The 27,838-nt window shown below is 39.2% G+C and overlaps 1 protein-coding gene across 1 annotated transcript in view; it reads right to left on the reverse strand.

Moving 5' to 3' along the window:
• Positions 1 to 398: 398 nt before the first annotated feature.
• The window catches only part of fbxo22 (F-box protein 22), a 74,085-nt gene continuing 46,645 nt past the window's right edge, over positions 399 to 27,838 (reverse strand). Inside the window, exons 4-7 of the mRNA XM_048262887.1 lie at positions 9,202 to 9,303; positions 8,502 to 8,654; positions 8,235 to 8,400; positions 399 to 992 (exon numbers count right to left, since the gene is read on the reverse strand). Coding sequence (XP_048118844.1) covers positions 599 to 992; positions 8,235 to 8,400; positions 8,502 to 8,654; positions 9,202 to 9,303 — 815 coding nt within the window. The 3' untranslated portion in view covers positions 399 to 598. The remainder of the gene's footprint in view (positions 993 to 8,234; positions 8,401 to 8,501; positions 8,655 to 9,201; positions 9,304 to 27,838) is intronic.

Genomic DNA, 27,838 nt, shown 5'->3' on the forward strand with positions numbered 1-27,838 from the left:
CCCCCTAATTGCTGCTTGCAGCTATATTTATTATTATTATTATTATTATATTATTATTATTGATGATGATATTAACACTATTATTATTAGCAAGCACAAGAAAAATATGCTATTATAATGTCAACCTAGCAACCACAATGACTACCCAAGCAACATTCCAGCATCCACTTTGCATGCACTGGTATTTCCATAAGGAATGCACCTGAAGTTATTATTAGAATTATTATTGTTGGTATTGATGATGATATTATTATTATTGTTGTACATTATTAGCAAGCACAAAAAAAGTATGCTAAGAATCAGACAATATTTTTATATTTTTCTCTTGCCAAATTATCTTGATTTGTCAAGATTAAAGATTGGTATCCTACACTGGCTGAACAGAAGCATATGCACAATGAATGCCCAATATATTTTACTGGTCAACAATATCTGTCAATAACATATCACATACACAGAAATCAGGTGCTGTGACAATCACCCTGAAACACACAAGACAGGTAGGTGCTTTTTGAAGGTCCAAGAAACTTACCATAAAAATGTACTGGTTGGAATTCTCTAACTGTGCAATAAATAAAAACATCAGATTTAAATTTTACTAGCCTAGGTGCACTAGACTCATGACTGTTGTGTATCCATGTTGTAGTCCATCCGTGTCTGTATGTGAAAGTGTAAAGTTCTCTTTGACGATGCGGTCACATCCAATTTCACCATTCCCAAAAAATCCAAAGAGGGGTACATTGGGGAAAAGTTTCCGGAAGGCTCCTGCCTCAACATTGCGTTGGTTATTATAATAATTGTGCCCACGACCAACACAAGCAAACATGAGCCCAATTGTATTATGTTCTGGAATGTGTGCAGCCTTCAGACGCTGCAATACGGCCTCAGCTGCAGTCACGCTGCTCACTTCCTGCTCCAACAATACTGATGCTCCTTGGATACGACTGCCACTCAGTGCCAAGCCCACCACTCCATATGACCCAGGAGAACAACTGAAGGGGGAAAACAATATTCACTCACACAATGAATATTTAGAAAATCACACACTCTCCACACTGTACTACAGTATCTGATTTCTACCATTCATATGATTGTAAAGGTATGGTCACTGACTAGGGCTTGATTTATGTTTTAGATTCTTGCTCTGTTCAAAACGAAGACAGCTGCCTGCTGCCTCCCTCCCTAAATAGAGAGCTGTCTCACTAGACCAAAAATCTATATACCAATACCAAAACCTCAATTTTGGGTCACTGTGACCATTCACCGCTCGATGGGGTTTTAAGCCCCCACCATCGACTTCAAGGCAGTGCTGCGACCGTCGATTTCAAGGCACCTAGTGAGAAAAACATGTGACTCAGTTGGTGACAGGTGTCTGATTGCTGGCAAGTGTTGTGTGTTGTGGAGGGCACACCGTTTCATAAGAAGTGTTATCCTGCAGCCTAGGTTACTTACAGATTGTGGCATTGTGCTAGTTAGTTTGTTTAACCAACCAATAAAGTTGTGTTGTGTGAAGTGTTCACACTACATGTTAAATTGTAGCCTATCCTATAGGCACAGGCTACTTCAGATCAGGTCACTGAACGTTTCTTAAAGACATGTCAATCAACACTGATTTTGTCTCTGAGCAAGATCAGGACAGCAAAGATCAGTTTAGCAAAGGCTAATGTGAATAATTAAAGAGTTAAATGTGAATATTTAAAGAGTTAAACGTTTTGCACAGCCCAGTTTAGGAGACATTTAACTCTTTAGGTTATTCACATTAGCCTTTGCTATACTGATAAGGTCTGTGTATTTGTTTCACCTTTTGCCGATCTAGACCAAGTACAGCACGTAACCTATTCATCAAATTAACTCGTTGTGTCTATATTTCTGTCTCATATCGCTAACTTTAACAACATTTAAACAAAACCGCTAATGCTACGTTGCTACACTAATCTCAACGTCTTTTGCTAACAGAAGTTGAAAGTTTCAACTAGCCCACCTGTGACATCTCTAGGCACCTCTCCTCGCCCGTGCTCACATTCCAGCTGACATTTCAGACGCATCTAGGCCTATCTGCGCTCACAAAAGGAGGCTATACCTGCGCGAGCGTTCTGTTCACGTTGCCTCTGCAGCAACAAGCTTCCACTGATGTTTAGTAAATGCACATAGCCTAACATTCGTTGCTGAAATTTTTAATGGCGGTCTGGCAACACCAAGATGTGTTTGCGTTTGCACAATAGTAAACTCAGCTCACGTTGACCCCCCCCCAAATATTTTCTCATCGGTTCTGCACAAACCACGTAAGTCAGTCATTTTGGATTCAAAACGGCAAATTTCGCCGAAAGGTGAGGAGTTTGCATGCCTGTTTATGGTTTAGCCAATCAGGACGCAGGGCGGGAGTTTCATAGATGTGACATAGCGTAGAAGCGACTGTGAAGTCTGTTATTAGCGTCACGGGTTGGCTTCGATGTGAGTGGTTGAAGTAGCACGTCAATAGATGACGGACAAGTGGCTTATTCAATCATATGCAAGCATTTTTTGATTAGGCCCAGCCTTCTGAAGCAACACTTCAATGGATCGGTTCCAGATGGATGAGTGGAGCTAGGCGGAGCGAAATTCATCTGGCTATTGCCAGGTTAGTAAAACCCCGGTGTCTGGGGTAAAGCCTCAGACTTTTTACATTTCCATGATTGAGTCCGGACCGGAGTAGGGGTGTAGAGCAGGGCCGAATCGGGGCTGAACCAGGACTTTTGGAATGGAATACGACGCAACAATAAAACCGGAAAAATTTAAAAATAGACCGGTAGCATTTGTTTAGAGTTGCCTAGCAACATAAGTGACTGCTTATTTTTGTGAAGAAAAACGATCTACATATAAAACTTTGCTTAGCACTGTTTAGAAGTTTCTAGCATTGTTGGATATGTCCCCAATGTTACAGCTCCTTATGGAAAAACAACACTGAGGCCACGCACCGGTGTTTAAGACCGGGGAAAAGCCTTGGGCCAGCCCCGGTATGTAATGGAAAAGAGCTATTAGACGATTCATCCAATTCATGACAAATATGGTATACATCATGTCAAGATGTTGCTGATTCTAAATTGGGAATCTATTTTATATGTTGTAATCAGGGCTTTGAACCGGTTCAAGGAACGAAAACGAAAACCGGGAACTTTTTGTATTTTACAGGGAACAGAAACGTTATTATTTTTTATGTTCTGGAACAGGAACACTTATTTAAAAATAATGGTAACCGGTTAATACCGGTTTTTTTCCTTCCTAAAATTTTTAGTTGCCTAATTAACAAAAAAAAAAAAAAAGTAATTATTTTCCTGCGCACGTTACCATGACGGCTGAGGTTCACTTCCTGTGTGACCTCACATCAGACATTCGCTGACTGAATGGAGAGAGAGCGGTGGATTACAAAGTCTCCACTCCACTTAAATAAGAGGTAAATTACGATCCATCGTTAATTAAAACGCTCATTCCAAAACACAATATCAATAGCTATATTTGTCGACTCCACGCTAATGATGGACTAGCTTAACATTAGGCCTACTGGATGGCCTTTCCCCGACAGTTGCAATTTGTTGTTGCCCGAGTGGCATAACCACGTGTCTTAATAATGTCATTACGTTTGTGTGGAAATTTTCTCTTTTAACAATAAACTACACATTTGAAATAATTGTAGGCCTACTTAATTATTATTATTATTAATAATATAATTATTATTATGTAATAATGGTTGTAATATTATTACATTTGGTTTAAGCTGGATGAGAAAGATGTGACATAATTCTATTGCATTAAACAGCTGACAGGAACGAAATTAACCGTTCCGGGAACAGTTTTTTTTTTTGTTCTAACTGGTTCGGGAACATCAATTTATTGGTGGAACTCATAACCGGAAACGTTATAATTCCGATTCTGTTCGGAACGAACCGATTGGAAAAAAACAATCGGTTCAAAGCCCTGGTTGTAATATGCTGAAATGGCGATATGATGAATTTGCATACCTCGCCACATAAACAGGAAATGTGTGATACATTTGGCATGCATTGCTTGACATGGCTAAAACCTAATAGGTTAGTGCTGGGCGGTATGACCAAAAATGTATATCACAGTATTTTTCAAAATTCTTACTGTTTCACGGTATATGACGGTATTTTTTTTTCATGCATAATCAGATGTTCACAGCATTTTCTACAGGTTGAGAGAGGAATTGCTGCAGTACATTGACTAAGGATGGTCTATTTTACTGTCATGATGTAGAATAACTCCACACTAGTGGTAATGCAGTTTTGCATGGCCCCAGAAAATGATGCTGTTTACAAAGAGCCACTCATGATTCTAATGAAGAATCTAATCAGAATGCAAAGACAATTGCAGTCAAAATACAGAACTTTTACTGTGCAAATTTCACAAACATCTTATATAACCAATAAAACGTATAAAACCAATACAAAAAGTAGTGCAACTTGCAATAATTATACTTTTTTGAAAATTATACAATTTAAAATAAAACCTCTCTGCTAATATGCTTACTCTGTCAAATAGGCCTATCAGAAACATGCCTTATTGTTATTGTGTGGTTTGCATGACGTTAGTGGTAGGCTAACGTTAACTTCATGTGGATGTATGTCTTGTTAGCCTGCCATGAGCTTCGGTTCGGTTCGCTAGGCAAAACATTAACAAAAAAGTTTGTTTTGGTGCACTGATGACAGCCAGGATCATTTCTAACTAGCCAGCTAGAATTGCTCAGTTCATGTCTATAACATGCTTTACTTGCTACCTGGATAATTTCAGCGAATATTCTTAAGGTGAGATGAATGATAAGATCATTAAACTTCACTGTGTTCGGTGGGTTGCTAACTAACGACATCACCTACCAGCTAGTTCCAGCTGTTGAACAATCTCAATAGAATTTTCGTGACGGTAAATCCCTTTCAATGCAGTATCATTTAACGTTTTTTCCTTAACTAAAGAAACAATTTAAGGTATTCTGTGCAACACCCTTAAATTCTAAACCCCCTTACCTAAGGATAAATTAAGCCTTAAGGGTCATACTTCAGGGGAAAAACTTAAGGTGTTTTGTGTTTACCCTCAATATGCCTGCCTCGCAGTCGCACCATCGCGTCGGTGTAAAAAAAGTCCGCCTGAAACACTGTCGCTACGGTATAGGCGCTCCAAACGTTGTGTAATCAAATACACCGGTATGGCGGTATATTAAAAATTCATATCCTAATGAAAATTTACACCGGTTTACTGTGTGAACCGGTATACCGCCCAGCACTATAATAGGTAATTAATTTTTCTGGTAATGATAATATTCACATGCCCACAATGCATTTGGCATAGCACCACCATCTGGCAATCGATAGAATGGCTATTACAGTCATGGCAATGATCGATTTCGACACACTCATCAGAACCATACCAAAATTAGAGGACATGATGTCAAGATGTCGTTGATGATGAATAGTAAAGGGATTATTTTTATGTTAAAATGTGTCAAGAATTGAAATATTTTGCTGAATAAACACAAAATTTGTCATAAAGTCACAAAGCATTGGCTGAAACTTTGCAGTTTATTGATTATCATGGTATTGATGATATTCACATGTCCAAAATGCTTGTCTGGCATAGCACCACCATCTGGCAACAGATAGAATGGTTATTTCATTGATCTTACCTACCATTCCTAGAAGTTTCATCAGATTAATTTCACATTTGGTGTATGAACTCCATGTGTCCTGATTTTAAATTATGGTCATGCCCCTTGCCACACATGCGACAAATCATGAAAACCATATCAACCCTTACAGTCTCTACTCTGGGACAGATTTGGCCCCAAGTGTGGCCCAGAGACTCACTCAATGACCCCCTTATGTCATTCAGTCTTGTGGTCAGCAAATAGTTTCACCTGCACACAAGAGTTGGTAGGGATATGAACCTCTCTAAGACGAATATAAAGGCAGGGGGGTCATGGACATGTTTTGGGCATATCATCCATTAAGCCAATGAGAGTGACATCTGCCAAGATCAAGGAGTGCAAAATCAAGAGAGTGCATGTATTTTGATAAGTGAGTGCTTAAACGTGTGTAGGTGAGCGTGTGTGACTAACAGAGCACCCACACGTTTGCACTTGCCTATTATTTGAACTCGTAGACAACGGAAAAAAGTCTTACACTTAGTTATTTACTTCCATTACTGACTGATAATGGGTGAACACTGCCTGAAAAAAGCAACACTTACCCCAATAATATTTGAATGACTGTCCTTAGGATTTTTATTCATTCATAAAAGCACACCAGCACAGTAGTGTTGCCAGGGACTTGTTGCTTAGGTCTTACGATTAACAATACAATTTCATGCAATTGATTTAATAGTTCATTCAATTAAATTCAAATGTTCAAATACTAATTTTAAATAATTAAATGTATGTTGTGGGCCTAACTTAACGAAACATCGGTGAATGAGGGTGCCCACTTGATAACCCCAATGACATGCCGCATACTAAATACTGCTGTGGGATGGGCCATTTATCTTGTGTTTGTGACCATTTGTTGGTCGATTTGTGAGTAGCGTGCTTTTTAAAGTTTGAGTAGGGGCTTCTGAATGTGTTTTTACCTTGGATTTTGGCACGAGGGATTTTAACATCTAATCCTGTGTATTAATGTAATTTTGTTTGATTTTTGTATCTACTTTTAAGTTAGACATATTTGCTTTATGTGCATGCGTTCTTTCCTGGTGTCTGTCGTAGTAATAAAATAATCAGTCTGCATCATGGGAAACGTTAACTACCTTAACATTAGCATCCATTTGAGTGAGGGGTCTTGGCTGGACTGCATTGGACTGTGAACTGTGTGTATGATCTCTGCCTTCGTGAATTCCGACTGATTGCTGATTCAGAGCTGCCCCCTCAGTGTCTGGTCAGAGAGATCGCTCGGGTGTCTTGCCTCTGTGGGATCTAATGAGTTACTGACCCGTTGCTGAGCGTTCATGCTAGCTAGATGCCTTAACAAGCGACTGGTGTGGATGGAAGTGTGGATGATTTCATACTAGCGATGGAGGATCGGTCACTTTTAGAGATTCGCTGATCTGCTGATCTGATCGGATCTGCTGGCTGGCTTAAAGTGCTTCCCGGAAAACAACAGATGACCCATGCTTCCAGAGCTCCAGCCTGTTTGGACCAATGTGCATGATTTATTGTTTTGTGTGTGTGTGTGTTTTGTAAATTCTTTTTTGAATGGTCTATTTTCATTTTATTATTATTTATTATAAATATTTAAAATAAGTGTGCTGGGTTATTGGTACGCTGGCGAGGACACACCTCCTCAATCAATTCAATTGTCAAAAAGGCCGCAGTTGGGTAAAACTGCAAACTGCCTGTTGCAGGAGCTGAAAAGGGCAAATTGCCTTTTCCCGTGTTATGCATATGCATTCACTCCAAAGCAACCTTAATTTTCGTTGGGCTTTTGAACGTCTTACTTTCACTTTCAAGTTATCCACTTAACTTGCCTACTTGCTAGGTTTGACCAATCTTCCATAGCCTACCACAAGTAGTTTGAGTAGAACAACTGCTCTTCATTATCTCCCAGCTTGTTGACATCTTATCATGTATTGTATTAATGTTTCATGATCGCTATGAACGAACGAACGTTTGATTAATTTTAATGTTGTCATCAGCGAACTTCATTCAACTGCACTTGTGATTGAAGTATGCCGTTTAGTTGTGGATGCTCGTAAATTGTGGTAGAGGGCGGAAAAAGGTTAGTTACCAGAAAAGCTGCTGGTTTGATACTGCGCACAATGAGGAAGCACAATGTGCGATAATACCGAACTCGCATAAACAGACGCAGCGCAAACTGCGTTAGTGTTAGTAAATCTACCCCTCTGTGTTGGAGCACTTTGGGTTGCACTTTGCACATAAAAATGTGCTATATAATGCACTGTGAAACTTACTTTACTTTAATAGCGATTCAATTTCTTCAATCACTTGACAGCCCTACTTTTGAACTGTTAATGCTTAACGGTTACCATGTTTAAATTAAATTAAATACAGGGAAGTAAGCAGCTCTGGTTTCAACATTTCAAATTTTGAATAAATGCTCTTGTGGAATAAGCATCCTTTTTCACTGGGTGTGTTATTCACCAGAATGTCTTGAGGGCTATGACCTCAGCTATCTGTATTTTTTGGACATGATAGTTTTTGTGCAAGTGATAGCCCTAGTCGTCTATTATTTTGTACACACCAGTCTCTGTTTGGGCAGAAAGCCTTCTCCACATGGCCACCTGCAATCAAGGCGTTGGTGTGTGAGAGGGGTTCCAGCAGCTGATTCAGGAAACGAGAGGCTCCAGACTTAAATGCCATATATCCAAACAGGAGCACTACTTTCAAGTCAGGGTTGCCAACAAGACCTAGAGACACAAAGACACATCACTGATGAGCTTGTAACAATTGATATAAGGGTGCATGCATGTATGTCTGTGGTTTGGGTATATGCGTGTCATGCATGTACCTGCATGCTCTAGAGCTCTGTTGTTCAAAGTGTGCTTGCAGAAGTGAAATGGTCTGATTCTAACCCCTTCTATGTGGGGAAGTAAGAGTGCAAAACCAGCCTCTCCATCTTCATGCTCCTCTGGTGGAGCATTGGGGGAGCCTACAGGGGTCACTGCAAATATACATACGAAACCATATAAACAATGTAGATGCTGTCTAGGTGCTGTCTAACTGCTGCCCCCCCCCCCTAGTTTGAGCATTAGCTATTGTGCGAATATAGAAATATGGTAGTAAGTGGCTGGACATGAGTTGCCTTGAAACTTTTAAAACGCTACTGCACAGAACAGCCATATTCTTTGACCATGACGTGACTAAGAAATGTTACAGTGGTCTGTATTTTCACCAGCAAAGTTGTAAATTCCAGAAAAATAGGCACCATGTAATAATCGGGCAGTGGCGGCTTCCCACTGGAGAATCTGGTGCATAACTTGGTAGTTGTAATGAATTCCGATGATGAAAGAATGCAGTGGTTTCCTAGCTTGGGAGAACCCAGATGAACCTTAGAAAGCAGCTGCTACTTGGGCGGAGTGATCACTGTATCAATTGCTTGTATTAAGTTAATTTTTGATATGAGTCTCTTCCACAGGACATTCATCGAGGTTTGAAAGGTCTGAAAAATAAAACTTCATATCTGAAGAAAATGAAAGCATGATCCTTACATACAATCCCTGGAGTGGCAATCCCAATGATGTCACAGTTATCTGGCAACAAGCGCTTTAAAAGTCCTACAAAATCGGGATCTTCACTGTTGTTCCGACGTGCTGAAATAAAGCAAGAAAATAACCACACTTCATCAATCATCACCATTTCTCTATGCACACAAAGATATAATTGTACACATAGATTTAATTGAAAAATAAATTACCGTATTTTCCGGACTATAAGTCACACTTTTTTTCATAGTTTGGCTGGTCCTGCGACTTATAGTCAGGTGCGACTTATATATGAAAAACACATATATAATTGAACATGTTTTTAAATGTTAATTTATATTAACTGACATGAACCCTACATGAAACATTACCGTCTACAGCCTCGAGAGAGCACTCTCAAATGCACAATTCCTGTGCACTTTCAGTCAGAGATTAGTGATTGCTATGCCTGAAACACATGTGCATACTTAAATGCTCAAATTATGGCCGGGATTCTATTTATAGCCGGCCCTCAGATTCGGAAAAATAAAAGCCAGTATAATTTTGCTTCAATTTAACTCATAAAAGAGCTCTTCTTAATAATTTATATTGTTGGTTGGTTTAATATTGTTGCCAATGAAAAGTCATCATCCTACACCATGAGTCTCCAACACGTTGCTCTCAAGCTACCAGTCGCACGCAGCCCCTTTCTGAGCTAGAGGCTGAAGCAATAACCTACATTTAAACACAATTGTTGCTGCCAGGCATCAGCCTACGAATTTTATTAAAAAAAAGTAAATCATGCATAATTTAAAAAATAACTAAATGTAGACTTAGACCTCTGGCTATATGGAATAAGGTTTCCCTTGCAGCACAGCACACATTCCATGAATGAATGAAAGCGGATGCCTTATCTCGCAATAAGCGGATGGAAATCCCGACACTCTTTCATACATGAAACTTAATGAACCATTGCCATTGATATAGGCCTATGCCGCTCCTATAACGAAAAGTATAGGCCTATGTCTCACAGTAAAACGCAAGAAATAAAGACTATAGCTGACTCGAATAGTCTACAAGCCATGGTCCAAATAAAGGTGCTGTGCTTTGCCCAGCCATACTTTGAGGATTTACGATAGTCTGTCCCCTAAACATTCCTCACCATCTAAACATTCCTGCACCAGACATGCATGAAAACATTTGAAAACAAAACTCACTGCCATGTAACATTTGATCGCTGTTTTGCTACTAATTATCTTTCACGTGAATATGCACAAAAAGTGAAAGTAGGCCTACTATGCTCCGTGTCTGTAGCTGTCTGTTCACGTCCGCAATCAATTATAACGTTCCTCAAATGGAGAACACATACATGTTCTCTCGCGTTATATTATAGGCTGTCATGCTTCTGTGCTAAATGTTTGTTTTCCTTTCCTGTCGATAGCGGTTGATGTAGAAGCACCTATAGGCTATAATTTGACTTTAGCGGTGACACATCCTGCTGAGAGAGAGAGAGAGAGAGAGAGAGAGAGAGAGAGAGAGGCACCCCCAAAGTGGTCCTGCGCATGCGTGTGTCTCTGCATGGGGTTCAATTGAAGTCCGAGTTGGTCCGTCCAGTCAATAGTCCCGCATTCAGGCCGCTCCATTATTAGATTAACGTCAGACAGCGCTGTAAAATGTGTGGGAATTTCTTGCACTATGATGGCTAGAGTTGCGGGACTTTTATTAGTATGCTCAATACGTAATAATTTATGCGCAATACCCGCAATCCCGCACTGAAATTTAGGCCCTGGTTTTAAATGCGCATCTTTTTTTCTCTCGCCCCCTCGGAGGTGGCCAGCGAGCATTTGTTCTGTTGCTTGTGCCAAAATATCGTCCAAAATGCTTGATTGCATTGCATTCTCCACATTTTTAACTAAATTTTCATGTAACACATCAGCATTTTTGTTCAGTGAATCTTTTGTAAATTGCTTTACAATTACCGTCGTGCCTATAGGCCTATTACCTGGCTTGCCTCAGCTTCGATCACGTCCTTTTAAAACCGTCTTTTTCTCCATCATGAGTATTTAATCTGCTGCCAGCTTGTGACTCCACATCGCCAAAAATGCTTGATTGGATTGCATTCTCCACATTTTTAGCTACATTTTCATGTATCATATCAGCATTTTTGTTCAGTGAATCTTTTATAAATTGCTTTACAATTACAGTCGGGCCTATTGGCCTATCGCCTGGCTTGCTTCAGTCAAGTCTAAAACTGCATCTTTTTCTCTCCCGTGAGCATTTAATCTGCTGCCAGCTTGTGACTCCACATCGCCCAAAATGCTTGATTGCATTGTATTCTCCGCATTTTAAATACATTTTGGTGTACCACATGGCATTTTCTTTCAGTGAATCTTTTGCTTTGCAATTACCTTCCTGCCCTCCTCTTGGCTGCCTTCACTCCGTCTTCACTAACATTAATCTTTTTGGCCTCAATCATCCAGTTACATAGTCTCTGTTTTTGGTTTTGGATTTTGTGAAATACTTTTCTAAATAAATGCGACTTATAGTCCGGTGCGACTTTTTATATGTTTTTTTCCTGTTCATGACGCATTTTTTGACTGATGCGACTTATACTCAGGAGCGACTTATAGTCCGGAAAATACGGTATACACTGTTTCATTTACACATTATATTATATGCCATTCATAGTATGCACTTCTGTACAAGCGTACTGTTGTGCAGTAATATTGTACTGCACAACTGTACAATATGGGTCATTCCACGTCAATTCAACCAAGGCCCATGCACGTAGGTCTCAAGAAATTCAGACAAAATTACCAGGTGTACCTATGTTATCCAGGAGACACACTGTAAAATGACTTTTATGTAAGATCAATACTTTCCAAGATACAGCCAGTTTTACAGGGGGAGGGGGGTGTCGATTTTGTTCGGCCTCTTTTTTTTGTCAAAGTTCACAAGCCCATAGCACAAGAACTAAACCATGTAGGAGGCTCAAATTTTGCATGCTGGTACGTAAATAGGAATAGTAGGTATCAAAAAATCGTCACATTTGGTCTGGATGATCCTGCATGGTCATAGCTGTCCCTCAAAGTTGATCAAAATTTTATTGGAGTTTTTGGCTGGGCTCTGTTTAGGCCTTCAGAAGACATTATTTGTACTCAACATAGGCTCTTGATTTATTTCCCTTATTGAGATAAGTAGAAACACTCTCACAAAAAGCAATGAACAGAACATAAATTCCTTCAGGGTATGAACAGCATGAACAGCAGACCTCACAAGTCTGAAAAATAATTTTGGTTCTCATTTTCAGAGCGCCTTAACACCTTGTGTGTCTAGTTAGGCTAGAGTCTAGAGTCTAGTTAGGCTATTGAGAATGTTATTTTTCATCCATGTCCGTACAGTCTAGATCAGGGGTCTCCAACACGCTGCCCGCGGGCACCACGTAGCCTGCGGGACACCTATGAGGCGCCCGCAGCGCACCTTCTAAAAATAGCCAACAAGTTGTCTGCAGATCAAGCTCTAAAAACAGCTCTAAAAACACCCTTTTTTCCCACGTTTTTAAAAGATATCTAATTGTAGACCAGAACCATTTTAAGAATGTATGTAGCCATACATCTGTAACATTAACTTGATATTGGTGATACCTTACAAGCAGAGTTAAATTGTAGCCTTTGGCTCCGAATCCTTTTCCCATTCAACAGCCACGGAAGTGGAGCGCATACAAGCTGCTCGCACGCATAGACAGTAAAAGAGAAAAAAGCTTGCTCGTCTGGTGTAACCAATAGAAGCATATCTGCAAATGTTCTGTGGTTTGTTCCATACGGTTCGTGCATGATTGTTCAAGGATCGGAAAACTTTTGCTCACAGGCCTTTTCTCCTCTGTGTAGCAATAGCGCATGAATAGCGCTTGTGGCATGCATGCCATGCAATAGGACTGCATTACCTGGTAAAAAACAAAACCTTTTTTGTCAGATCATGGAGAAATTTCAGATGTGCAATAACTATAAAACGCGTAGTAGTAGCTGTTTTACTAGGCCCAGCGAAAGCTGGCAATGTGGAATATTCCACCGGTTGGTGCACACGCAAGTGTTCAGATTGGTTGTCTGTCCATTCACATGAATTTCACTGGAGCAGATCTTGCACAGACCTTTCATCAGGCAATACAGTATATGTAGCCTATAATATGCTGTGTAACTACAGGGCTATGTAATTGTATGTAGAACATGTAAAATTGATTTCTGTACAGACATATGGTAATTAGTGTTTACATGAAATTGTAAAGATGTTTTGGCTAAATGTAGGCCTAAAAACATTTCTGTTTACATTGTTTGATGATATGAAAATAGATGTTCCATGTGAAGTTTGTCATACTCAGGAAATGCTGTAATTTGTTGACTGTCTGCTGTTTTCAGACTTTGTATAAAAAAAAAGATTCTTACTACTTGAAGATCTTACTACTTGTATTTTTGGATGAAAACATAACCATATGAAGTAATATAGAAAACTACCTATATCCTATATGGTTTTAATAGAAAAATGTATTTGACGCATTGTGATGCATCGAGGAATCGAATCGAAGACATGATAATCGCAATCGAATCGAATTGGGAAATCAGTGACGATTCACACCTCTACTGCAAAATTCTGCGGGAAACACTGGAAGGGGTGTGTCGCGCTTCTGCCTTCTTACACCGCAACAGGTTTGTGGATCTGAGTGTCCTGATTTTGGTTTTGCATATCATTACAGCCCTACAGCTAACAGACTCAAAATGTCATAACAAGTGCTGTACAACATCAACAGGGTCCTTAAATGACAACACTGTATGTGTGTGTCTAATTGTGAAGGAACAGTATAAATCCTGTGTTTGTAGCCTAACCTGTTTCCCACCATTTCTTCCTGTAGCCTAAAGTCCATAACAAAGTTGAACTCATGCCTTTTTCCATTTCCACACAGACCAAAGGTGAAGTTTGCATCACAGTTATCATTTTAATTATAGCCTAGTTATTTTATAGTTATTAGAGTGCATGAAAATGCAATCTACTGTTATCCGATTTCTTCTTATTACAGTGCATGAAAATGCACTGTACTGTTCTTCCAAGGCTTTTTACAGTGCATGAAAATGCACTGTACTATTCTTCCTAGGCAACTTATTACAGTGCATGAAAATGCACTGTACTGTTCTTCCAAGGCAACAACATCAACAACAACTTATTACAGTGCATGAAAATGCACTGTACTGTTCTTCCTAGGCAACTTCAACAACTTCTTATTATTATTATTCCGCTTACCACTTTTTCCGTACGCAATTTCTCTTGAACAGTTTAACTTAGAAACTTCATTCAAACTTTGTAACGTAGGTATTCAAACAGACCAAGCTGCTATGTCTTTTCAACTTTGAAACTTTTATACTTTTTTAACTATTAAAGAAAAACTTTTTAAAAATCCCCATAGACTTAACATTGCCGATTATGACATCATAATACGGCCATTAAGCATTTAGAATCCTATGGCAGGTGTTAAAATAGTTAGCATACCTACTAAAAATGATTAGCCAAGTTAGCTAAGTCACATGGTTAGCATACTTAACATGTTAACATAGTTAGTTAGCATAACTACTAAAAATGAACACATTAGCTAAGTTAAGTAACTTAGTTAACATTATTATCTTTGATAACATAATTAGCATAACTGCTAGCAAACATTAGAGCCATTCCAACTGTCAGTTATCGTCAATTATCTACCTAAATAATTTAACCATTTAAATTATCCACCTATTTAACCGTTCAATCATTCCAACTATATTAAACCTTATCTACCAAGCAAATCATTTAACTATATAAACTATCCACCTATTTAACTGTTCAGTCATTCCAACTATATTAACCTGTTGAGGAGTACGGTCACAAATATGTGATCAGATGCAGCTGGGCCCCTGGGAGTACGATCACAAATATGTGATTAGAACGTTTTCGAAAAAGGTTCTATAACATGACGCAACAATTACCCTCAGGGACTTTTCTGCCATTAAACAATAGAGTCCCGAAGCCATGACGTAGCGTTGCCAAGGCAGCAATTTCACTGGATCTAAACAAATCAATCTAACCATTGAAATCGCCATAGCAGTGGCTTTCTTAATCTATTTCAATAATTTTAAAACGTTTCTAAGACGTTAGTGTATTTTTTTACACTTTAGGAATCACATACTACAATATATATTCATACCAACACGATCAAATTCGTGACTACAGAGTTTTATTTTAGCATGGGTTTCCTCCGTAAAAGAGACCTGCATGTAACCTCACAGCATGCGGTTAAAATCCTTAAATTCACGGACGTGTTTTGGCTTTATTTTTTTGGCAAAAAACGTCACTCTTAACAGCCACCAGTCTTTGAGAAGACGTGAAATATCCACTGGAATTTTGTTTCTTTCTATTACACCTGCCAGGGAATCCGTGTTAAGTGGCTAAGCTGCTGCCTAGCAGGTAAAACACGTTTAAATGGATATATTTATTTTTATTAGCTAGAAATGATGCCACATGTCTAAATGCAATGCTATTTATGCCACTTCGAAAGTTTGTTTAGATCCAGTGATTCTGCTGTCATGGAAACGCTACATCACACTTCGGGACTCTATTTTACGAACACTGAAACTATAGAACGTTCGCGTAGAATTCTAGAAGGAGCCAGGAAAATAATTCACGCTCTGGGGAACGGCATTGTCTTAAAGAATTCACTCCTCAACAGGTTAAACCTCATCTACCTAGCAACCAATATAGTTTGTTTTTACTCTGTATGATATTTTACATCATATTTTTTGCATTTTCATGCACTGTATTTCTTTCAGGAAATGCTTTTCTAGTTTTTATTCCGCTTACCACTTTTTCCGTACGCAATTTCTCTTGAACAGTTTAACTTAGAAACTTCATTCAAACTTTGTAACGTAGGTCTTCAAACGGACCAAGCTGCTATGTCTTTAAAACTTTTATACTTTTTAAACTATTAAAGAAAAACGTTTTAAAAATCCCCATAGTCTTAACATTGCCGATTATGACATCATAATACGGCCATTAAGCAATTAGAATCCTATGGCAGGTGTTCAGGCCACCTGCAGCCTCAGGCTTTAAGCATACAATCTGGGTCAATTAAGACTACACATCCTATTTAACTGTTTCCTCTGCCCAAAACTGTTTCAAAATAAAAGTCCTCACTACAATAATCCACTGTTAAACAATGTAACCCATTAAACTACTGAACTTTTTAACTGTTCAGCCATTGTAACTGTTACTTGTCATCAACTATGACTCCTACCCACTGTAGCTAGTTAGCATGGTTAGCATAGTTAGCATGCTAACATGTTAGCATGCTAGTTAGCATTTTTAGCAAAACTGTTAAAAATGATTAGCTAAGTAACATGGTTAACATGGTTAGCATGCTAGTTAGCATTTTTGTAAAACTGCTAAAAATGATTAGCTAAGTAACATGGTTAACATAGTTAGCATGCTAGCATGTTAACATGCTAGTTAGCATAGTTAGCAAAACTGTTACAAATGATTAGCTAAGTAACATAGTTAGCATGCTAGCATAGTTAGCATGCTAACATGCCATCTTTAGCAAAAAAACTTGGTCAACATTATTATCTTTGATAACATAGTAGCATAACTGCTAGCAAACATTAGGGCCATTCCAACTGTCAGTTATCGTCAATTATCTACCTAAATAATTTAATTATTTAAATTATCCACCTATTTAACCGTTCAATCATTCCAACTATATTAAACCTTATCTACCAAGCAAATCATTTAACTATATAAACTATCCACCTATTTAACTGTTCAGTCATTCCAACTATATTAAACCTCATCTACCTAGTTCAGTCATTTGAACTATATTAAACCTCATCATGTTGGTTGCCAATTAGCACATCATCTGTTTTAACAATATATTTCACACCATATGTTTTGCATTTTCATGCACTGGTAATTCCCTGGAATTGCGTTTTCTAGTTATTATTCTTCTTCTAACGCTTTTTCTGTGTTTAATGTGGCTTCAACCATTTAATGTAGAAACTTCCTTCAAACTGCGTTACGTAGGTCTTACTTAGGACAGGTGTGGAATGTATTTTTCATATTTGTAACTTTTATACTTTTTGAACTATTAATTAAAAACTATTACAATTTTCCCCATAGACTTAACATTGGCGATAATGGCATCACAATAGAGCACTTAGAATCCTATGCCGTGTTCCGGCCAGAGCCATATGGTTCCAGCCACCTCCAGCAACTGTCTGTCTCAGGCTTTAGGCACACAATCTGGCTCTCTTAAGACTGTTTCCTCTGCCCACAACTGTTTCAAAATAAAAGTCTCCACTACAATAATTCCCTATTAAATAATTTAACCATTTAAACTATCCAACTATTTAACTGTTCAACTATTCCAACTGTCAGTTAACATTAACTATGCCTCTAGCCTACTATATTAAACCACCACCTACCTAGCAACCATTGAAATTAAGCATCTATGTCCGTTTCCATAGCAACCAAGATGATTATACTAGCAAACCACTGTAGTAACTCTTTTATTTCTGATAGTAGCCACCATGGACACCCTAGCAACAACCTAGCAATGACTTCAAGTACCCTAGCAACAGCCTAGCAACCACATTCACAGTTAAAACCTAGCAACCAGCATAGCAACCACCATAACTACTCTAGCAACAGTCAGTTGTCATCAACTTTGACTCCCGTCAACTGTTTCCTCTCCCCACAACTGTTTCAAAATAAAAGTCTTCACTGCTATAATCCCCTATTAAATTATTTAACCATTTAAACTATCCAACGTGTTAACTGTTCAACTATTCCAACTGTCAGTTGTCATCAGCTATGACTCCCTCCAATTGTGTCCTCTGCCCACAACTGTTTGGCAGCCTGGGCTTTTCAGTCAACTAGTGTGATCAACTCCCAATCTATATTCAACTTTTAAACTGTCTACTTTTAAACTATCAACTTTTATTCAGCTGTGCAACCACCATGTCTGTCCTAGCGTCATTTTCATGCACTCGTAATTCCCTGGAATTACATTCTCTAGTTAATAGTTGTTGCTCGGTTCTTTTGTTGATGGACATTTGATGAATAATATTGCAGCAGTTGACAGATGTTTTCAAGAAATTTGGTGATAAAGACAATAAATAATATATAGTCTGTGTGAAATACCCCTCTGGTTATTCACACATCAAAACCACCCCCTGGACTAGTCATCATAGACAATAAACTTAACTGCAGTGAACACGTCACTGCCACCAACAAATATGCCCAGCAAGACTCAAAGTTCTATCTGTTATTTACATTCTGTTATGTACTTCGCTAGCACCTATTGCAACCAGAATTTTTTTTCACATAGATCTGTTTCTCAAGGTCACCAAGTACTGTCGGTACGAAAAAAAGCGAAAACAATCGGTTTTACCTGGCTTGAGTTGCTAGTTTCAACAGCTAAAGCAGCCAAGTACACACACATTATGAGACAAATAAAGGGACATTAATGGGGCAAGGGTTTACACTAACATCAATGTAGTGACTGATGAGGGATAAGTCTCCCCTCCCCTTAAACGTCCCACATACTTGACGCACCCAACCAGTAGCGCGACAATGTGACGTCACAGAAGCGCCGTAACCATTTATACTCGCGCGTGGTGGTCGCGACACTAGTTGCAATATTCTCCTGAACAGAGGTGTCGCTGTTGTGAAAATACTAACGCTAACTACGTTACACAGCAGAAGAAGCTGCAGTAAGAAACACCAGAGAATGTCGAATAAGGGGAGAACCTTCACTCTCGGAACTCTTCCAGTGTGGTACTGCATCTAGGGGCGCTCGCGGGCGAGTCCAGAATGAATGGAGGTCTATGGAGCTGTACCCCTCAAAATCCACTTTTCTCGGGATATAATTTTTTTCAAGTAATTTTCATATTGTATTCGAAAGGGGAGACAAAGACAATACACTTGGTTGAGTATTATATTTTTTAAAGTCACTTAATTGTTCTAAAAAGCCTTTCAAACGTGTCAATGACGTCATTCATTAGCATGATCATAGCATAGCATAGCATCAATGCTAGCGTGTTATGGGCAACAACGACCCAACCTGTAAGAAAACGAAAGGACATGACTCCCGGATTATTTCACTTTTGATTGATAATCAATATCCATTTTGCGAAAAATAAAATAAAATCTGAGGGTTTCAGTTGTTAAATAGGTGAAAACAATAAATGTAGCCATGTAGCTCCATAGGACCCCATGTATTTTGGACTCGCCCGCCATCTAGGTGAACTCTGGTGAACTGCAGCCAAATTCGGTTTGTATGGGATTAATAGAGAGTGGGGAGGCTCTCCGTAGACGGGCTCTGCTAGTAGCTACCTAGCTAGCCTCTGTGATGGTACTTCAGACTTTGGTTGCTACTATTCACAACTACCATCATCATTATCATCTAGTTTCCAAGGTGTGTAGGTACAGGTAGATAGATGGATAGATGGATATATAGATAGATACTTTAGTCATCCCGAGGGAAATTTTAATAATTTTAGTTTAATTTTAAACAGTTGTAGTTAGCTGGCTAGCTAGCTAGCAGCTGGCTGAGTTTAGGCCCTTTCACACTGGCAAAACACTCGCCGCGATTTTATGTACCAGAATCGCGGAACGACTGTCCCTTTCACATAGACCGAGGCGGAACGGCAGGACAAAGTGTCTCGCCAAATTTACTACCAAGCCCCCTAGACATTTTGCCGAGTTTTTTCGTTCCGCCACCAGTGTGAATGGGTCAAGGCGGAAAGGGGAATCTGGGCAGGCATTTCAATGCTATGTCCAGCCTACCACAGGAGATTGCAAATAAATCTGATCAAAAGCAGCAATCGCAGAGACAGCACATTATGTCAATCTATAAATTCACAAAGTCTCCAGTCATTCAATGCCTGCTAGAGTTGACTGTAGCTTGGAATGCAATCAGTTGCCATAATAGGCTATCTTAAAATCCAGCGATAAAACAAAGCATGAACTCATGAGCGTCTGTCTCATCATCTGTCAAATCATGTAGACTTATTGAACAATTGAAACACATTAGGAACCGCAAAGCTGGAGACATGCATAAAGACATTGCTGCAAATTTAAAACCGGATTACTCTGGAATGGCTAACTGTGCAGGGGAATGCTTTACACCTTTATGTTCGGTAAGGTCTGCTGTTTATTCTGATATATGGTTTGTCATGTGTTGAGGGAAAGTTCGCGAAGTATTCCACCAAGATGAATGGGTAGGGAGACAGGCGCAAAAAAATATGATTAAATTAAAGTTACTTTTCTCACGAACCATTTACCACAACAACTAACCACTAACATTGTTTAAAGGCTGAGAAAAAGCTCTTTCGTGTGATACATGTGATGTCTGTGATGAATAGGCTACTTCGCAAGTAGTTCAGCAAATTTGGGTGGGACAGAAATACCTTTACAGAGCAGCAGTTCTGGCCATATCGGCTCTGGGTCACATGATGTACTGCTTTACATGCATTATCGCTTCACTACCCAACACGCGAACAAGAAATAAAAGAAAAAAGAAACCAATGTGCTTATGTCGCGATTTCCGATAGGCCCAGGCCTAAAGAAAAGACAGCTATGGTAACCTAACAATTAGGATTTGCTTTGCCTACACACTGCTGTTTGGTTGTCCCAAACTTTGAGACGATCCATACTTGCATTAACTGAATGTTATCAACCCGAACTGCGATGTTGAGTGACAAGATGCAATGCCTAATAATCTCACTGGCTTCGGCATAGCTGCTAACAGTGTGCCTAGGCCTACTGTTAAACACCTGAAAAATATTAAGCTGCTGTTTTCTTTTCATGGCCGAGCACTAGGCCCTACGCTTGAATGATTTATGACTGAATGGAACATTGCGTTTTTAAAGAACTGCTTATCATGTCGTGTGACAAAGTTTACACTAATCATCATCTTCTAATGTATCCTTATGTTGAGATGTCCATTCTCTTTGCCCTAGGCTATCATTTGTGCGCGAAGCATGTTTCAATTAAGACAGTACACAAGCTATTTTTATTGTTGTAATATTGAACGATTTCATGAATAAATTATGCGCACAGTACATTTATGCGACCAAGGCAAGGGGCAACTCTTCTCTTCAATTTCCCTTCCAAATTACGTTTTATTGTCTGAAGACATATATCGCAAGAATTTAACATTCTAACAGCAACAGCATAGCAAATGCAAGCTAACCAAAGTGCAGTCGGTTCTTCCGCCATGGTTTTTGAAATCACACACCTGCTGTATCTAAAGGCCCACGCACATAAGGCCCTCGACTATCAGGCCATCCTTAAAAATATTTTTGTTTGCAGTAACAGCCAAAAAAAAATTAAAAAATGGGTCGATAGGTAGGTCAATATTTTTTTTTTTCAAGATTCAAAGTATAAAAAAAGTACAATTTTGGTCATGGTGATTCGTAGGAATGAATTTACACAAATGTGCATATCATTGGCGTAACTGACTGGGTCTTCAACCCGTGCCTTCAAGCACCATTGCAAACCTCATTCTGATGCAGGTTATATAGACCAGCCTATCTCAAACTTCTTTGACCTGAGGCCGGTCATGGCAGACTTTTGGGTCATAAGGCTCATCTACATGTACCCAGAAAGAAGGCTACAATAGCTCTTGGCCACAATAGCTCTTGGCCCGCGTTATATTGAAATTTGACTATACAATACTCAATGCTATACAGTGTATTATACAGTCTCTGCTCTGTTTCTAAGGGCGTTCCAAAAAACAACGTCGTTCTATTAAGTTTCGTTAAATAAATAAATAGCCTTCCAACAGGTTGAAGCGGGCTTTGATACCAACGTTATCGATTAGTTTCAGTTTTCTCGGCGAGGCGGCGCATTGAATGAATGCTCATACCACCACTTAATTGTAGGGCTCCATGTTTAATGACATCGATAGCAGAAACATTTGTTTTCTTTTTTCGTCGATCCAGCGGTTTCTTGATCAACTGCGCAGCAAATTATCAGATGAAGCACCGGGCCTAATTTCCTCCACGACTCCAGCGGACCAGCAGTCTCCATGTTGCGGACCCATATTTTGAGAAATGCTGAATAGACCACAACCAATTTCAATACTCCGACACGGTCACCCGTTAGACTAGGGGAGAAGGGATGAAAAGATCTGGCCACAGTTCTTCCAGAACCGTGCCAAGTAAAAAGCGTTATCAGTTTGTGTGAATGAAGCGAAGCGTAGGCCATAGTGTGACATCGTAAAACCAATGGTGTAGAGATGGCGCCACAGGTTTTTTTTTAAGTGAGCCACGTTTGCATGTAGGCAATTTATATTCACAATACTTGGGCCTACTAAAAGAAATATTATTTTATTGCATTTGTATTGGTTGTTTAGAGTAAAAAAAAACAATTGGTCGGTATTAGCGCCAAGTTTACAACCGGCAAGTCGGTCGGACTAAAAGGGGAAAAAATAAATATTTGGGTCGGTTCTAAATTGACAGGGTCGGTCGAGGGTTACGGCAAACGAAAATATTTTTAAGGATGGCCTCACTCTACACGCCTCTGTTGCACGTCAGAATTTAATCTGATCCTGCCTCCTGGCTCCCCAAAATGCCGCATCATGTGAACAGATCAGCAGGCCGGCAAATTTTCACCTCGCTTTCAGACACAAAAAGACGGCAAAAAGACGTCCCCTCTTCCCGCAAATTTAGCGTGATCTCTGTGTGAAAAGGCCTTTTGTGTAATTTCCTGAAGTGGAAAGAGATTTTGTTCAGGCCTTAATAGATATCCTTTGTTTGAAAATCGTTTCTATTCTTTCCTCTTAATTCCATGTGTTGCAACTCTCACTGGTAACTTTGTTAACTTATCCAGCAAACTATTAAAAATTCACGACTGTAACAAAACACTGCAACTCTCGCTTGCCCTCGAACTAGTCCATCTTCCTGTTTCCGCCTTGTCATGCTCGTCTGAAAAAAAAATGAGTGGTACGCTACCTCGCGCTACCTGGCTTCAATCCTGGCACGCCAGCAAGATTTACGTCATTTTAACGTCACGTTGTCGCGCTACCGGTCGGGTGCGTCAGGTATGTAGAAGCCCTTACTCTTCTGAAACAATCGAATGGTTGCTATTCCCAGATGAAACGTCACCTTTATCAATACTGGGTCAAAAGGGGAGAGATCAATTAAAAGTTCAATTAAAATATTTAGGCTGTGCTTACGCAGAACATCTTACCTGAGAATTAGAAACTAAAAGCAATTGAACCATTGAAATAATAATAATAATAATAATAATAATAATAATAATAAGCTTTATTTATATAGCACCTTTCATACACAGAATGCAGCTCAAAGTGCTTTACATTTGAAGCATGTAACACAATAATAGTCAGTCAGTCATTATCAATCACTTTTCTTTGCTGTTTATGATCTACTCAGCAACATATCAAAAATATAGAAAATGACGTCATAAGACTGGCAGCCTTAACCCTCTTATCCCCCACAAGCAATGAAATGAAGCGCATCTCTCAGTTTCCATAGCAACCAACATGATTATAGTAAATCCTTTATTTCTCATAGTAGCCACCATGGATACCCTAGGAACAACCTGGCAACGACATCAAGTACTATAGCAACAGCCTAGCAACCACATTCACAGTTAAAACCTAGCAACCAACATATCAACCAACATGATTAACCTAGCAACCAGCATAGCAACCACCTCAAGTACAGTACCTTAGCAACAGCCTAGCAACTATTCCAGAGTTAACAACCTAGCAACCAATATAGCAACCAATGAGATTAACCTAGCAACCATCAGCAACCTAGCAACAGCTTTATTTAGCATTGCAACAACCATGTCTACCTAAGCAAAACCATTGCACCCATCTCTACATTATCAGTTTTAACTTTGTGATATTTTACATCATATGTAATCCCTCATTCCTTAAGTGCAGTAGCCTACAAGGCTGAGCAAGTGGAGGAAGAAGCTACTGCACGTAAAAAAATAGACTAATTTGAAGTTATGTAGGCCTATACGGCACTATAGGACAGCGGACAGTTTCCTTATTTCTCCAATTTAGTGCAATAGAAGCTAGTCAGAACACTTCCATGTTAATCATACACTAGTACACTAAGTTACAGGTTAACGGAGGCGAACTGAGCTAGCATGCTAGTTGCATGTGTAAATCCTCACACCCCTAACCTTAAGAATGCTTCTAACCGCTGAGTTGGAAGCCTGGGCTTTTAGCTCCGTGGTTAGAGCGTTCAACTCCCATGCCGGTGTGTGTTGAGGTGGCGGGTTCGAGGGCCGCGAGCGGCGGACGAATTATGACCTCTGTTGTTACACTAGCCTATGACACGGCAACAATTCCACTAAAATACCAGATGTTATTTATGCCAAGAAAATCAAACATTGATGAGCTCTCCGGAATAAATCCATTTTCCAAATGAATCTGATGACTAACATTGGGCTACTTTTAACCAGCATGCTTGTTTGCTCTATCACAACTGATTTCCACAGCAAAAAAAGCAAAACGTGTGCAGCATCAGGATTTGATTGAAGTGACAGTAGAGAGTGAGGGTCATTCAAACAATTTCAAAATGTAGGCTAGTTAGTTAATTTACTCGCATCTGACGAGGCGAGTGGATGCGTATTTTAAACCCCGTAGCAAGTGATGACGCTATAAACACCGTTGGCGTGCTTAAGTCACTCCTTACACCCTCCTACCAGCTCCTATGGCCACTTGTACACTGTGTGTACACTGTGTGCTGTGTGTGTTTCACTAATGCACGGATTGGTATAAAAGCAGAGGCCAAATTTCCCTCACGGGATCAAAAGAGTATATATACTTATACTGTAACTACTTGGTCCAAAATCGCCTATGGAATGCCTCATCCAATCAAAAATGAATAAACTGTTCAATTGGATCTAACTGTTGTGTTAATCTAAAAATGGCATGCTGTGCTGTATTGACTGAATATGCCAACAATACCTAGAAGACCATTTCAACTTGCGACCCTGAAAGTCTATCTAAGTTCAACTTGCACATTAAACATAAATTACAGAGTGAGAAAAGCTATTCAACCTCCTACCTTATATGGCACAATCAACAGCACTGCCTACTATCAGAACTGCAGAGGTGGAAAGTAACGAAATACATTTACTCAAGTTACTGTATTGAGTAGTTTTTCTGTGCATTTTGTATTTTTTAAGTAGTTTATAAAATCGGTATTTTAAATTTTACTTGATTACTTTTTGAGTGAAGTATTGTACTTCGGCTACATCAAAAATCCCATCTGTTACTTGAGTAAAAAAAAAAAAAGTTAAGACTAACGAAAACAGAAAGGGAGAGAAAAAAAATCGCGCCCTAAACCACTAGCCTAGTGATAATGATCAGCATAGCTTACAACAGGACATGAATCAAGCTGACGCCATGCAGTCTTTCTGAAAGTGATTTTGCTGGATCACGAGATGCATCAGATTAGCCTAACCTATGAAAGTGTATTTTCTGCTATTCCAATGGGTTGTCTCAGTTCGTTTTAGCACCAATGATTGCAGAGATATTCAAGCAAACACCATGGGATTTCGTGTTTTGACGTTTGTGCTCACCTTTCTTTGGAAAGAAGTTTATTAGCAGTTGTTTCCCCTCATTTTGATGTCTCTCTTTTTCCTGTTTTGGCCTTTGTTTTTAGTAACCTGACTTGGCTTTCTTGGAGAAAGACATTGCACCAGCAGCCAGGGCTCCGAACCGGTTCAAGGAACGAAAACGAAAACCAAAAACGAACGGAATTTTAAGAGGAGCGGAAACGGAAACGAAAACAAAATGGTCAACAACTGTTCCGGAACAGAAACGTTATTCTGAAATCCACAAAACCGGTTAATAACGTTTTTTTTTTCGTTCTCTATATATTTTATAAAATTTCACAAAAGCATATCCTAAGTGTTCTACTTGTTTGATTGTAGACGGACAGCCTAATTATTTGATTTCTGCAGTTTGGAAAAAAAAAAAAAACGAATAAATGGACCTTTGGTCCAAATGTGTATATTTTGTCTTGCTGTTGTAATGTAACCTATCCGTCTGCCACCGGATCTTAGGCCAGCTTCGTGGCGTAGGCTACTGAAACTGATTTGGAAATTGTTTGTAGCCTATGCGTAATAGCCTATTTTGCCTGTCCCGCCTTGTCGTTTTAAAGTCGGGATTTGAAATGTTTGCGCATAATTATAGCCTATTCTATGTAGAAGAGTTAAGCGGGAAATTTGAGATAGGCCTTGTCAGCAACAGACAGGTTCGTTTATAAACAGGGTTGGAATTATAGCGCAAGCCTTTGAAGATCTCCATATGGATAAAACTTAGGCTACAACCAGGTAAGGAGTTTAGCACGTATCCAGAAATATTTTTGATAAGAAATTATTTATAGGCATAGGTTAGGCCTACAGTAAGTCTGTAGGCTATGGGATGGATAGCCCATCTGAATGTTTTTGGATGCCGCCTGTTATTTATTATTTTTGGGTATATTCTAAATCAAGGGGGAAATAATGAGTACGTCTATTCTAAGGTAAAGTCCACAAAATTAGACTTGATAGGCCCGCCAAACACTGCCGGAACTTTAAGAACGAACAATATTTTGCGTTCCGAACCGGTTCAGGACCGATATGTTGGTGGCGGAACGCATGCAAGAACGAAAACGTTAAACATAGGCCTACCTGAACCGTTCGGAACGGAACGTTTGAAAAATAATTTCGTTTTCAAGTCCTGCTAGCAGCACAACAATTAGCAGTCCACTACTAGCGATGCTCAACTAAATAAACAAAAGATAGACTACCTTATGAATCGTGCAGGCAGACTAAACCATTTAGCTCATTCATTTTTACATTTAATTTGGAAGTTAAAATAGAAGGTAAAATAAATATATGGTGGAAATAAGTATTGAACGCTTAATATTTTTTTTCAGTAATTAGCCTAAACTTCCAGTGAGTCTATTCGAAATTTTCACCACACATTATATTAACACACATAAAAAATCCAAACATAGGAGTTTTGTGTATTAAAGTGGAATGACACAGGAAAAAAGTATTGAACGTGCCTACTGAAATTTCTTCAATACTTTGTGGAAAAGCCTTTGTTTGTAAAGACAGCTTCAAGACATTTCCTGTATGACAAAACTTATTAGTCGCAGTATCAGGTGTGATTTTGGTCCATTGTTCTAAACAGATTCCAGGGGTCCCTCTTGTGAATCCTGATCTTTAGTTCCAGATTACTTCCAGAACTGTTTAATTGAATTGGCTGCCTTTAAGTCTTTCTGGAGCTTTCTCCGAGTGGTCCTTGGCTCTTGGAATTGACTATCCTTCTGACTCCCTAGTCAGAAATATTGCGAGGAGATCCTGTGCCCTGTGCCGGTTGATGATGCAGTAATGTTTCTTCCACTTGGAGATAATGGCTCCCATGCTGCTTACTGGAGGATTCTGAAGTTTTGAAATGCATCTGTAACCAGTTTCATTGATATGTTTTGCAACAATAAGGTTGCAAAGGTCTTGGGAGAGCTTTTTGCTTTTATCCATCATGAAATGTTTCTTGTGTGACACCTTGGTAATGAAAAACCTTTTTATAGCCCATCAATATGTAAGCTACTAA

Source organism: Alosa alosa, chromosome 14 (genome assembly GCF_017589495.1).
Source record: "Alosa alosa isolate M-15738 ecotype Scorff River chromosome 14, AALO_Geno_1.1, whole genome shotgun sequence".
Lineage (NCBI taxonomy): Eukaryota > Metazoa > Chordata > Actinopteri > Clupeiformes > Clupeidae > Alosa > Alosa alosa.